A 14,512-nucleotide genomic window follows, 5' to 3' on the forward strand; every position below is an offset into this window, starting at 1 on the left:
GTCTAGGTCTAGAGTGATTTCCAGAGAGCTGCCAGGAGAGGTATGACAGACCCCAAAAGGGAAACTGGACAGTTCTTTCCACTTGGGAATTACCAGTGGGTTCCTTCAGGTACACTGTTAGTACAGAGCATAAGATTTTCCATTGCCAAAACATGTAATTTTAAAGTAAGTAATAAAATCCCCATATATCTTTATTATCTGTGGCAGAGTTCATTTTTACTATGTTCATTTTTACATCTCTTTTCTTTGGTCTTTTAAAACCCCAAAGATGAGAATAACAGGTAAATGTCAACGATGTTAATTATTTTTAAAATAAAATTCTGGAAGAAGCAAAGTTTATATAACATGCTATTTTAACAACCAAACTGAGGCAATTATTTACATTTTGAAGAGAAGGGATGTAAAAATTATTGTTGCTTTATAGAAAAGCTTAACGAGGTTTTCTATACTGCTTTTATTGTATTTCCTTATAACAAATGCTTGAAATAGCTTCCAGAAAACATTCAGCAGATATTTATTTCCCAACAATAGATGACTCTAACAAAGCATATAAAAGCCTCTCTTTCTTTTCCTGTGTGTTTGAACTTCAGCAGTATGACCAAATGACAATAATGAATTGACTTTTCTATAAAAGCAAAGCAGCAGATACTTTGCAGATGTTAGAAGTGAATGGATGAAAAGGAGAAAAATCTTCTTAGAAAAATAACTGGACGAGGAATAAATTGAGTTGGTATATAAAGTATTATATACATTGCTGCTTAAAATTTTATGATGCCAAATGTTCATTTCTAGCAAACCATACCACATTAATTGTATTTATAGTTCCTATGGATGAACTTGATAAATACCCATAAATAATCCAAGCATTAGCAATGTCTTGCTCCATCACACTAAAAATAGGTAATTCTAATCAGTGGTCTATGAAGCATATAGGATCCATGGTGTTCATGGATAGCAACAGAGTGGATCATTTGTGTAGCTTCTCTCTAGAAAGGTACAGACTGTTTCCTGTCTCCTCTCAGGGAGAGAATAGCAAAGTGTGCATTCACATACATGCTTGTATGGCATAGAGAACTGCTGAATATTTTTACTCCAACATTTAAATCTCTTCAACCATCTGAAGCAAAATGTCTATCACTTTGCTTTTTACACTACTGATAAAATGCAAAAGAGATTTCAATAATAACACTTAAAAAGTCTCGGAAGGGAAATCTGGGACAAAAAGTCATGCCATGTTAACTAAAAGCAACATTTTTTTTAATCTATTCAGTGGATTTAAATGCAATACAGAAAACTGTTAAATGGTTTAATAGCTGTATCAGAAGAATGACAAATGGCATCATTCATTATTCAGCCTATACACATCTACAGCAATGCCAAGCAAAACATATTCATAATATCTCTGGACACATATGCAATAAACAGCAGTGTGGCAGAAAGTGTAGCTTCATGGAATTTCTTCACTGCATTTCATGCATGCCAGTGGGAATGGCTTGGAAACTTTTAAACACTGACTTGCCCATTTAGACTTTCAGTAATTTAAAAAACCATCTTCAGTGGTCCCAAATTTAATTAATCCTCTGAAGACAGAACTACTGACCAAAATAATGAATACAACAATTTTTCATTTAACCACATATGAGAGAAAAGCCATTACAATGATTACTTAAAAAGCAAATGCAGTTTCCATAATTGTAAATGCTGAATGTCGCCCAAGGTAACTAAAATACAAGTGTCTAGGCTGTAAGTCATCATAAAATGATTTTGTAACTCCTCACATCTTGGAATAACCCTTCTTTTCATGATTGCACATACCCTAAATCAGAAAAACATGTATAAATAAGTTCTTCAGTTCAAATTCTGCCTGAGACTGCTTTGCTCAAGTCTGCTCCAATATCACTGAGAAGGCTGCTATCTGAAGCCATGAAGTCTCTGATACTCAAAGGTCCTGAGAAAGTCTCTTAGCTGCAGGTTTTACATTTTCCAAGCAGAAACGTTCACTGTTCAAATTCATTCTATCACATCCTTTCTCTACCAGTTTGTTTCACTGGAAGCCTTATTTTGAATTGCTTTGTACTGCACTACGTTATTACTCTCATTAATGACATAAAGCATCAATTTTCTTCAAGTAATTTTTCTTAATTTTCCTGCTGCTTTTCTCATATAAACACCTGATAACTATGCGACCAACAGAATACTTACAAAAACTGATCAGCTAAGCTGGTAGTAGAAAAAGTTTTTCACAGCAAAATTTATCAATAGGCAGTCTGAAAGTACATATCGCTGTTCTTATAGAACAGTAGATGGTCATTAGAGAAAGAGAAGGATCTCTTTTTGGTGTGGAAAAGTCCAGAAACAGCAGTAAGATTACAGCAGGCAAAGGAGAAGCACTGAATGAGGGAAATTATTGCAGTGAGAAAGCATAAGTTAACATATATGTATACTGACAAGTCACTACAATTCAAATACATATCTAAAAAAAAAGAGAAGAAAAAAAATTCACTGTCAGATTTTAGATAACTCACTAATCAGAAATAGGATTACTTTGAGATGTAATTTATTCAGAATAAATGAAACTCTGAGTTGACTCCTGAAGGAGATCTATCAGAGATTAAATTTCATTACTCAAAATTGAGTTAGGTGAATAAGGGACTCTTCATTTTGATGCCTGAATTAAAGTGATCAGATCAATCAGAAATATTTTGTTAGGCCTAAAATTAAATATCACTTTAATTGAAGAATTATTTACTGCGTTAACCTTATTTTTAGAATTAAAAAAAGTATCACTCGGAAAAGTCAATCTCATTTGGGAAACTTGGGAGCAATCATTAGCCACTTAAAATGATAAATTACCAGGTTTAGTAGCGAAAGTTTCTTAGATTAACTGCACATGAATTGGAAAACAGAAAACAAACTTGAAAGAAAGATGCAGCTTCAAAGGCTGCACATTTTTTCCCTTTTTTCCACCCATAGAGGTGTTTCACAAATTACAGACTCAGAGGAGCCTTGGCTGGAAGGGGTTTCTGGAGGGTATCCTTCACTGCCTTCTGTTTGTGAAAACACAAAATCCAGCATTAGAGATATGGAATTGTCAATTCCTTGTTCATGGAAAAGTTTAATGAATTTCTTTAGAAAATATACAGCTCAGTCTTTAGGAAAGGAGTTATTCATCATTTTAATTACATATATTTTTCTGAGATGCTAGAAGGAAAGAGGTCCTACAGGACTTCTTCCCTTTTGGAGTGACCTCAGACATAGTCACCACAGAAATTATTAATAAATATGCAAAAAAAAAAATTAGAGTCTAAACTACATCTATCAGAATCTGTCATTTCTGCTTATTTTCATGGGGAAAGAAGTCTATAAACCCCCAGAATATTAAAAGGTTTAATGCAGAAATTATTTCAAAATAAATATTTACTAATGAACTATATTTTATAGAGGTTTTGAAGGGAAAATTTTCAGAAATATTCAATTACAGAAACTTGAGGCAGCTCAAGAAGCCCAGAGAATGCTTCCTTTTTAAAATCATCTAGTGGTTTAAAATTTATTTAGCAAGAGCCTATCTAATTTCAATGGATTACCTCAGTTTTCATCTTTTAACTTTCAAAATAAGTGCAAAACAATATATCTCATTTTTACACAGTATAATGGCAGCAAATGCAAAACAATAACCAGAAGAAAGCAATTCAAGTTCATGGCTTCCATACTCTACTTTTCCTTGATTAAGGTATAATAAAGTCCATGAATTCAAAGCAGGACAGGAAGAACTGATTATGCCTGAATTTAGTGAATCTCACCCTGATAGAGTATTTACTTGAAAGATGAAAGACTAAGTTTTTGAAGGGCTATCATATTTAAACAGGACACAGTATCTGAGTTTTAATCAAATTACAACCATAGCCTTTTTTGCATGCTCAGTGCTAGGATAGCCAATGCCATGGTAATACAGCAACAACATATTTGTTTCCTTCTTCCATACCCAGATGAAGTATGCAAACCAAACTGGCTTTTAATGCCCCACTGTACATAGCAGTCCAATAAATACAACTCTCCCTCACCAAGCACCAACTGATGAATAACAAAATTATCCTTCCTTTCAATCACACAATGAAGAAACAAAGGTAAATAAAACCCACATGTTAAGCTATCACATGAAAACTTTGTATTTCTATTCTATACCTCAGTTCTATGGTTTCCATGAGTGGGTTCCAAATTTGCTAAATGAAATCTCCAGTCTTCAATGTTTTAAAATTATCGCTTTTTAAAAATTTTCGTTGTGCTAATGTTTGTTCCCATGGAAACAGGAACGAAAGCAGAAGCTGCTGTTAAAAGAATTAGAATTCTCTCCCACAAATGAAGGACTTAAAAATAATAATATATTAATAAAACAATTGTCAGAATATATATTTTCTCATTTTGCAAAAGCCGAGCATGATCTTACATTCACTGGAGTTAATAGGGCTATAACTTTTGATTACATTACAATAAGCCTAAATCACTACAAACATATTACTGAGTTAAAAATCCTGATAAAAAGATTATACAGTTAAATAGATAATTTTTCTGATGAATTTTTAAATTGAATTTAGCAGGTGACTGTCAGATGAGGCTTTTTTTAGAAATAGCACTATGAAGAATTATGAGCCAAAAATGCAAAACAATTAAAGATTATTACTATTTACACGATTTATTTCTAACACTGTTGTTTAATTTTCTTGCAAATGAATTACTTCCATTAAAAGCTGACTGGAAGTTTTTTTTACAATTTGTCAGATATATTTCTAGGCTGTAGCCAAATCCTAATGGAATTTGTGGACATCATAGTTGCATATATCTGAACTTCCTATTCTATAGCATTTTCTTAGTTAGATGTTCAGTCTGGAGAACTCATATCTGGCCTATGGTTGGAAGGAGAGTTTTGCACCCTTCTGGGAGGGTGAAACTTCCTCACAAAGCTCAAAATACACAGAACTATTTTCCTATGCTTATAATTTTTATCCTTCACAGAAGAGAATTCTGATAGACAAACCTTAATTACCATGGTATGACTTTACAAACATGCAGGTATTTTTAATAAGCATTTATAAAGCATTGTTTTAACCAAATTACTACCTACTTACATCTCGGCTCCATATATTTTGATCAGCTCTACAAGAAAATGACTGCCAGTACTTTTTCCTAAGAGACACTGTTTTCACTAGTATGCTAGACTATTCATTAAGAATTTCATTAAAATTCTGAAATACAGCATTTAAAATATTTTCATTCACAACTTATGCATTTACCACAACCACCTTGGGTTTTCCTCTTTATTAGAAAAGCACTCCAATGAAAAAGGTTTCTTCCTCTGCAATGCACCATGAATAAAAAAATAGTTAACTTCTCAGCATTTTATCTTATTTCCTTTTTTTCTCTTTCTGGTTGACCAAAGAAGCTGTCTAGTGCTTTGAAATAACTTGGCAGTGGACAAGTTTATCAATTGTTTCACCACTTGAACTGTTTACATTAGGAACTTTGGTAATTTCAGTTCTACATATTTTCTTCTGTAATTAAAATCACTACAGCTGAATTGAAAACTCTGACGTATTTATGTTCCTCCTAAGTAATAAAACTTTGTGAGATTGCAACATTAAAGTTCCATTTATGAACCAACTAAGAATCCCTTAATTTTGATGTTAGGTTGGTTTAATTTTTCCCTGTATGAAATTCCAAGCCTAGAAGGTTAGTTTAGCAGCATTTAATTCTAGCGTTTTTCTTATCATTGGATGGTATGAAAATTCTTTGGATATTATATGGCTAATCCAAGCATCTGATCCATCTTTTTTTTCTATCTGTGAAGTTGATTGTCAGGTACCACATAACTGTATTGATTTTTGTTGCCTTCCTACTCTGTTTCAGGAACATCTATTACAGCAAAGCTCTTTCTATGCTATTTCTTCCCATTGATTTCTTCTTCTAAACAGTGCTAATCAAAACAGGTAAGCATTTTTCATTTCCCAAATTTCATGTAAATGATAATATATATTTTTTTAAAAGTACTACCACTGTCACATTCAATTAGCAATTACTTTCAGTTTGAGGACATTTCAGGTCAAATAAGGAAAAATGTTTGGAATAAAGTCTTTACAAAAAGGACCACAGATATAAAAATGTTAAAGCTTTGTCATCTAATGCAAGATCCACTATGCTTTAACACAGGATATAACAACCCGGACTCTAACATGTACTTTTGGAGGACAAGGGTGCAGGATGGAAGGAAATCTTATAATGAGCATGTGTGTTTTCAAAATTGTGGGGTTTACTCCATGTATTTCCATGCATTTGTACTTCCACTCCATGTGATGAACAAGCGACAGGAGAAAACATGACAGCTTTTTTCTCCCTAGGGCAATTATAGTGCAATTCTGCCAAAGAATCTGCAGCTGCATTTTATTTTGCTACAAAATTTTATTTAGTCATAACTGTATTTTGGAAATCTGTCCTTTGCCTTTGGGTCAGCAGTACTCCAATGACCAAAGCTCTGTCATTAGACTTCTGATGACATCTATATTGACCTTGGACTCCCCATTCAGTTTATCCTCAGTCCTTGCATCTTATTTTGTTGCTAATTACAGATGCTCTTGTTTTTTTTTAGTTTGAATTGTACGTTCCTTTTTTCCCCCCTTCTGGTGGTGTCCATATTGTAAAACAGAAAAATGAAGTTGCAATCTATTCAAATTCAGAAGGCAAGGTTTTATCTTGTGGAAAGAAGCCTTAACTCCCATATTGTAATTTATTAGCTATCGTTATACTCAGTGTCTCAGAGTTTATAGCCTGAGTGTTAAAATGTCCTATGAGTAGAAGATATTTATTTTAAAATAGCTTATAAACAGCATCTCAGTCTCGACCACTCACTGCTCTGCCACATTTCACCAGCAGCTCCTCTGGATCCTGAGCTCCAAGGGGAAATGTCATAACACAGCACTGGCACAGCTGCCACTCAATGTCTACGACAGCTTTGGATGCCCAGAGGTGACTTCCCAGTGCCTTCCAACAGCACCACTGAGCCCCCTGCTCACTCTGGAGGGGAAGGAGCCACAAGTGCCCTGTAGTCTAAAACATCTCACATTAACTGGGATCAGACTAACCTTGCCTCTTCCATTGCAGCGGAGTTACTGTAGGATCACTGGTCATACCACCTGGAAGAAAACATTCCTGCTACCTTTCAGCTTCAATGTAATAGGACACAGTACTTGTTCAGTAGCATTGCTGCTTTGCATTCCCACACATCCTTATTTCCCATTTTGGTACATGAACAGTAACGTCCAATGCTTTGCAAGGACCAGAAAAGTTATCCTCAATGACTAAAGGACAAGCTCAGGATGTTCAAGCTCTAATTTTAGCTTTCTTTACCACAACATATTCATTGTTCCACATAATCTTTGCCTACCAGAACACACAAAAGAAAGAAACAGCTGGCTGAAATAATTCACCTGGATATTATGAGTTCCCTTATTTACATGGGGATTTTTGTTCCACCTTGCTTCACAGTTAAGCCATTGATACATTCTATATATGCTGCTTTAAACTTATTTCTCACATGTTACCATTTCAGCGATGTTAGTTTCACTGTTATTTCAAGTGTGGAAATTCTGACCCCTTCTTTCAGCCTACCCATCCACATATTTAACCCAACCATTATCCATTCCTCTGTGTGCTTCCGAGTTCTGCATCTTCATTTTGTCACACAAATTTTAACCCATCTTTGCCAGATAAAACATTTTCTGCGCTTCCCACACCTTCCCTTATGTTCAAATCCCAGGCACTTCATTCCATGACACTTCATCCTCCACCTCAAACAGGGGCTCCATACAAAGAAGGAACCTGTCAGCAGTGGACATGCTGGTTATTTATAACTAAGCATGTTAAAGCATGTTATTGTTTCAGCGTGTTTCCAAAGTCTTCACTGAGGTTGTTAATCATATAGATCAGTAGGAGAACTAATTTATATGAGAGTAAGCCAGCCAGCAATTTTAATTTTCATTTTAGCAGACTGCTAAGTGACATACGTATCAGATGAAAAATAACTTCAGCATTGTTTTTCTGAAGGATGCAATTAGAATATTAATTCTTTCCACCATACCTTAAATAACTGTAATAGGAGCACAATTATATTTCATGAAGAGTGTTACATCTCGGTATTTTTTTCTTCCCTGAGATATACCCAGTAGAATAGGAACATCTTAGATAATTGCACAAAAGAAAGGACAGTCATATACAGATCATATTTTTTGTTACTTTTGCAAGACCCACACTCATAGACAAATGCCATATGTTCTCCTAGGAATACACAAGAGCAGCACCAGTGAATTTATGCAAGCAACATGTTTCAAGACTGCCAACAATGAAGCATCAGTCAAACTGCACTGTATTTATGAATAAGCCTGTAATGTTGTATTATAATGAATCTGTTTGACATTCAGCGGTGTGATGCAGTGCACAGTAATCATAATAATGCAGTGCATGGCTGTAGCTTATTATATGCATATGGAAGACACTGATGTCTTTAGGATGGACATTAACTCAAGGTAGGAGGAGAAAGACAGAAATAACTCGAGGAATGTAAGAAAGCCCTCATCTCAAAGTCTGATGGTTTTCTCAGAATCTATATATTCAATATACACACTCACACGCGAACACTGTCAATGCAGCAGAAAGTTCATCTGGAATTAGAATGTAAGCCTTTCTCTTCTTTCTTTTCTTTTTAAAAAATATATAGCATATTTTGTTTATGGTTTCTTGGGGTTTTGGTCCACAACAGAGGGAATTTATTTTAATTTAAAAGAAATATTATTTATTGTCAATATTTCCAACAGATTTAAGAAAAAAATAATCAGATGCCTTTCTAAAAGTTCCTTTTTCCCCCCAACTCAGTGGATGGACTTGTTCTTCAAATTAATTAGAAGGAAAGTCCTATAAGGAATACAACTGGTCTCAGTAGTGTCTGCCTTACACCATACTGTTTGATTTTTCATTTCTTTGTTTTTTGAGGTCCAGATTTTTTTTTGTCTGTGCAATGGCGAGATTAATTTGAAAAATAAGAAAAAGTGATTCCCTGGTTTTAACAATGCTACTCATTACTATCTTGCACACATGATCTGCTAACACTATTCTTATTCCCCTCCAGACTTTGAGTCATTATGGTATTTTCTTCCCTTCTTGCAAGTCTATAGTGCACAGCGCAGCCCCATTTCATGATGTGTTGAACAAAACACAACGAAGAAATAAAGAAGGGGTCAATAGAAGCTGTTAGCTACAAACACATTACAGGCAATATACAACACCAGCGGTTGAATATTGACCTCAGGGCATTAACTCTAGATTGGCATGCCATGCTACAGCACATGAACACATAGTCATCTTTACAACACAGAGCGGAATTTAAGAGACTCACATAATTGCCTGCGAGAAGGTACAGGAGCACTTCCAAATGCTGTGCCCTGTAAATAAAACACATTTTTTTTTTTTTTTGGAGCAAAGGATGTCAGATTAACAGCAGCAGCAAATGAAAAATATGACAGGACATGAGGAAAATGAAGGCAGTGAATCGAAATAGAGACTGTTTAGATAGAGGAGTTTATTATTGCTGAAGAACTGCAGTTCCTATTTTCAGATAAACATAAATTATAGTGGAGAACATTCTATGAGTAATCCACCCATCAGTGAACACAATGAACCAAACAGAGAAAAAAGAGAAAGAAAGAAAGAAGACAGGATAAAAGTATCAGCATAAGACGGGCATGCTCACACTTGTCAAAAATTAAATTTGATGGAGAGGAAAATGTATGGAATATATATTAATACAAATTCCTTCACAATAAGAAGGCTCAATAACACCAATGTCTTAGCTGATACTGACACTGTTTGAAGGTAAAGTACATTTCAAACAGGTAGGAAGGAGTGTGAGTACAGCACTGTTTGGTTCCTGCCACTTCCTCCTCATCTTGTCTCCATAATTCTTTAACATGTCCTCACTGGGTCAGTTTTATGCCAGCTGACAGGAATCAGCTCTATTAATTCCCGATCAATACACACAGTATGCTCTTCCAGTAGACAGAGTGCTTCATCTTTTGTGTATTATGCCAGCAATTACCACACATCTCTGAAATACCAACTGTGCATATAAACAAAACATGAATCAAGTAACAAGCAAGTCATACCAGTCAGGATCTGTAGGCAAATCTCTTCCCAGAGGGATCCCCTATTCCCACAATCTTCCTCAGCATATCCACCCACTCCCCTCCAACACCAAATCAACTATCCAATCCCAGAAAAACAAACTAGTAACAGAAAGAAAGGAGATGACTAGGCAAAGAGAAACACGGGTGTATAAACTTGAAAAGCACTGTTAAAGCAAACTATGTTGTCTCCTTCTGAACCTAGGTCACGAATCAGAGTTTTGAGTTTCGCTGTGAGTTTGTGTCCAAGATTGCATCCTCCTTCCCAAAGGAAAAGGGCATACTGATTATTTAAACTGGCCAGTCAATAATGACTGATTACACTAATAATTAGATTGCAAGCAATGTCTTAGAAAAGTAATTACCAAACACCTGAAACTTATGCACTTGAGTGGAGCTTGGCTTCCATTTTGACTTCCATCATCTTTGTGAAGTCAAGGCTGGAAAGTGATTTACCACACATTTAGACAGGGCTAGGCATTGGTTCTTGGAAATAATTTTCTCTTTCAGGTCTTGTGAAATTCCATTTTCCTTTGCCCAGGATGAGTTAACCATATATATGAATATCTAGAAAGCCCTGTAGAAAAGCCACCTTTACATCACTGATCCCATACCACGTTTTTTTCTGGAAAACCAGAATAATTAGGACTATTTTTCACTTAAGATATCATAGCTGTGCTGCTGAGAGCACAGCTTGCTACGCTGTGGCCACGTGCAGTGCAGGGTAGCTCTGCAGAAATCATTTGTCTCACTACACCCCAAGCTTGTCACTCCAAGACTAACTCCTTCCTGAAACTACAGAAAGAGGTCACAGTCATGGCAACAAGTAGCCAAGGGGGCAAGCTGGGGTTAAGTTCTGCTGGGGCAGCAAAAGTGGCTTCAGCTCTTGTTTTCAAGGTTGCCAGGCTGCCAGGAAAGGGCAGTAAGGTCTCTGATTTATCAGGAAAACATGCAAACTGGCAGTGTGCTCAGAGCCTTTCCTGCAGGAGAGGCTGTGCCCCCCAAGTGCACCATCCCCCAGCCCCACAGTTTTTTTTATGGGGTTATTTCAGCACTGCCAAAGCCCATCTTTAATTCCAGATAACTTCTCGGAGTAGCCAAAGGACAAGTTGGAATACCAAATTGAATTGTACGTTTAGAACTTAGATGATTTCTTCAGCAGCTGCTAAGGCTTTACCTAGTCTTTCCAGGGCTTTCTTTACATCTTTTGAAAACAAAATAAAGTTATGTGAAATACTAAGAATATTTATCCAAACCAAAGCTAGAAATACTGAAGAAAACACATTGCATAAGGGCAATGTCTCCCCATTCTCCCCATTCTAAGTTAGCCTGTGGTGCTTAAAAGGCAGCTTTCTAGAAAAGCTGAGGTACACAGTGGTACCTTTGTATTAAGGTACCTCCTAAAAGTAAGTTTTCTCCCATCATCATTTAAGGACATTGAAATGATTTGTGAAATCATGTGCACATAACCAAAAGCACAAAGTAAATTGGTCAGACAGTGGTTAAAAGACTGCTTGCTTATTTAGCCAAAAGGATTTTTCTTCTGTACTCTGAATGTGTAGCATTTACATTTTACCCTCCATGAATCAAAAAGAAAACCTTTACACAGCCTGAACTTACACAAATCCATCAAGCAAAGAATTGGGAACTTAATTATTCATTGCTGGTTACTATCATCACTCCTGACACAAATTATGTATTTCTAATTACATAATGCTCCTTAGAAAAGCAAGATGTCAATGAACGTGACTGCATGACTTTTTCACATATCTGATTTCCAGAGTAATTGGCCTTCTCAGGGGAAAGGATATATACTTTTATCTTTTAACTAGGCCTTCCTTTCCTTTTTTCTGCACACACTCCAGCAATGTTTTCCTTCAATATCACCTGGCACAGTTATGAGTGGTTTTTTTTTTTAAACTAAGCCAGGTTGCAGATATTCTCCATAGAAAATTCAGGCTCTGCTAGAACTCATGGCAGTTCAAGACTTTCAATCATATAAATTTTTTTTCTGTCCTCTCTGTGTGGGATAAAGCTTAATCCTGAAAGTGTCTAGGCTTCCATGACAGCTTCAGTGGTAAATACTACACTAAGTTTTACAAGTCCTGTGATTCACAGAAATGTAAATGTACACAAAGATAATGTTACCAACAGTGTCAAGGCATTGTCAATGACTAGTTACCTTGTAGTCACTAAGTTAATGGTTTACAAAAGTTAGCACACTCATCTGAAGTTCTAAGTGGTGAACTCTTCCCCACCTTTTCGCTTCACAATTTTAACTAAGAGATCAAATACATGAGAGCATCTCTCAAATGACACTGGTTTTCCTACACTTTAAAGAAATTTTTGAATATACATGTGAGAAGAAAATAGACACCAGTACCTGACAAGCTGGAGCTCAGGAGTCCATCAAGATCTGGAAGTCTCTGAAAGTGTCAGGATGCCCCATTTATAACACCTGGCCTACTCAGATGGTGAATGAGGGCAGTTTTTAGGACTGCTTTGCACATGAACACAGCATGACAAGAAAATACACCTTCTCAGGTCTTGATTTCAGCTGACATCTTACAGCCTTTGTCACAGAATATACTGAGATTTCATTCTGAAGTGCTTACTGGCCTGGGAGGGCTAGGGTGGCTTAAGGTTTAAGTACTCCATGCAATCAGATTAATTTATTTAATATTTACCATAGCATCAGATGCTGAACTAAGCACTAACAAGCTAATTAACTCATGCTTACAATAGATCCCCTAAGAGGTATATTCCCTGTGAAAGAAGGGCACAGACTAATTCTTCTATACGTTCCTGTGCCATGCAATTCAGTGCTACAGTCTCTGTTCCTCAAAAGGGCAAAGTTAGAGAGGCTTTTATTTTATCTTTTCTGCCTTCAAATAACACATCTGCAGCATCCCCTCATTGGTAATGCAGGAATGTTTGATTACCCAAGACAGCCCTAAAATGAATGTGGATTTTATGCACCAGACAAGCAGATATACAGTTGTTCCGTTTACATTCCTTCAGTCAGTCATTTCTAATTTCTTTTCACTTAGCTTTCAGAAATGCAATCAGAACATTACAAAGCTCAGTTCTTTTTGAAAACACTATCAATTTTTAATCTTGTCAAGGTAAGAGTATGACACAGTTTCTGTCAGAAGTCACAGTTAAGTACTCGCTGCAAACTCCAATGAACTCTGCAAGGGAATATGGCATTTAGTTCCCACTGCTGTTTTGTTTCTCACATCCTCACGTTGAACAAAACCAGTTACTGTCAACCTTTGAAAGTAATGACTAAAAACACCAATCGGTCTAAATATTTATGACTGTAGCTATTCTGGGACCACAGCAGCAAGGAAGCCCAAATGAAAAGGGTTCATAATTCAACCTATTCAACAAAGCAAAACATCCAACGGTGTATTAGTTTGCTGTTCAAAGGAAGATTTTCAGCAAAAATACTTCACCAATTGGATATGTTTCCTATATCTGTCTGAACTCTAAAGTTATGATTTCACCTGTTATTAATTGAATATAAGGACTAAAGTCCTCTGGGTTCACCTTGAGCAACTTGGAATTCTGAGTACTGCAATATATGAAACGATCAAATCAATATAGCTAAATACCCCTCTGCAGCATAACTACACCAATATTGCTGTTCTTTTTTTGTCACTTTCTATGAGGAATCTCCACAAAGATGTGTATTGACAACAGACCAATCAATGACAGAAATAAATAGAAGAGCTCACTACCCATCAAATGAATGTTTTTCCAATAAATGTCCTCTAGTCCCTTAGAGCACAAACCCACCCCACCACTTGGTTAAAATGCAAATTAAAAAAAAAAAAAAGAGCCCCCCCAAACAAACCAAAACCTCTAAACCATCCCAACCTTATGATTTTTAAAAAGGCTAATTCATGATACATTTTTCCTAGAAGTTTCCCTAGCACATAGTACTTTGACATGAACTTCGAATATGATCATATCCCTTTTTTCTCATCACAGAAATCAGACCAATACCACAGAATGTTTCAGAACACCACTAAGAACAAAAAAGCACAGTCTTAGAAGACAGGCTATACTGAAGTCTTAGTTATTATCACATAAAAAAAAATTAATTGATCTCACAAGTGTTCCGACAGATAATTACACATCAATACATGATGGCAAAGTACCACTGTAAGATTTCCTAGAGACAGAAAGACTACCTATATCACTTCCACATTCTCCTGCAAGAGCAGAATAGGTTTCTTTCATAAAGAGAGTAAACATTAACATGTGCTTCAGTGTGATGGCTTTCA

General features: G+C 35.9%; 1 protein-coding gene across 8 annotated transcripts in view; it reads right to left on the reverse strand.

Moving 5' to 3' along the window:
• Positions 1 to 14,512, reverse strand: part of CCSER1 (coiled-coil serine rich protein 1) — a 621,919-nt gene that overhangs the window by 107,350 nt on the left and 500,057 nt on the right. The window contains exon 12 of one of the 8 annotated variants that reach the window (XM_085058025.1): positions 9,437 to 9,482. The exons of the other annotated variants lie outside the window; for them this stretch is intronic. Coding sequence (XP_084914151.1) covers positions 9,437 to 9,482 — 46 coding nt within the window. The remainder of the gene's footprint in view (positions 1 to 9,436; positions 9,483 to 14,512) is intronic. 8 annotated transcript variants of the gene reach the window in all.

The sequence above is a fragment of the Lichenostomus cassidix genome, chromosome 4, assembly GCF_008360975.1.
Source record: "Lichenostomus cassidix isolate B80296 chromosome 4, HeHo_3.0, whole genome shotgun sequence".
NCBI lineage: Eukaryota > Metazoa > Chordata > Aves > Passeriformes > Meliphagidae > Lichenostomus > Lichenostomus cassidix.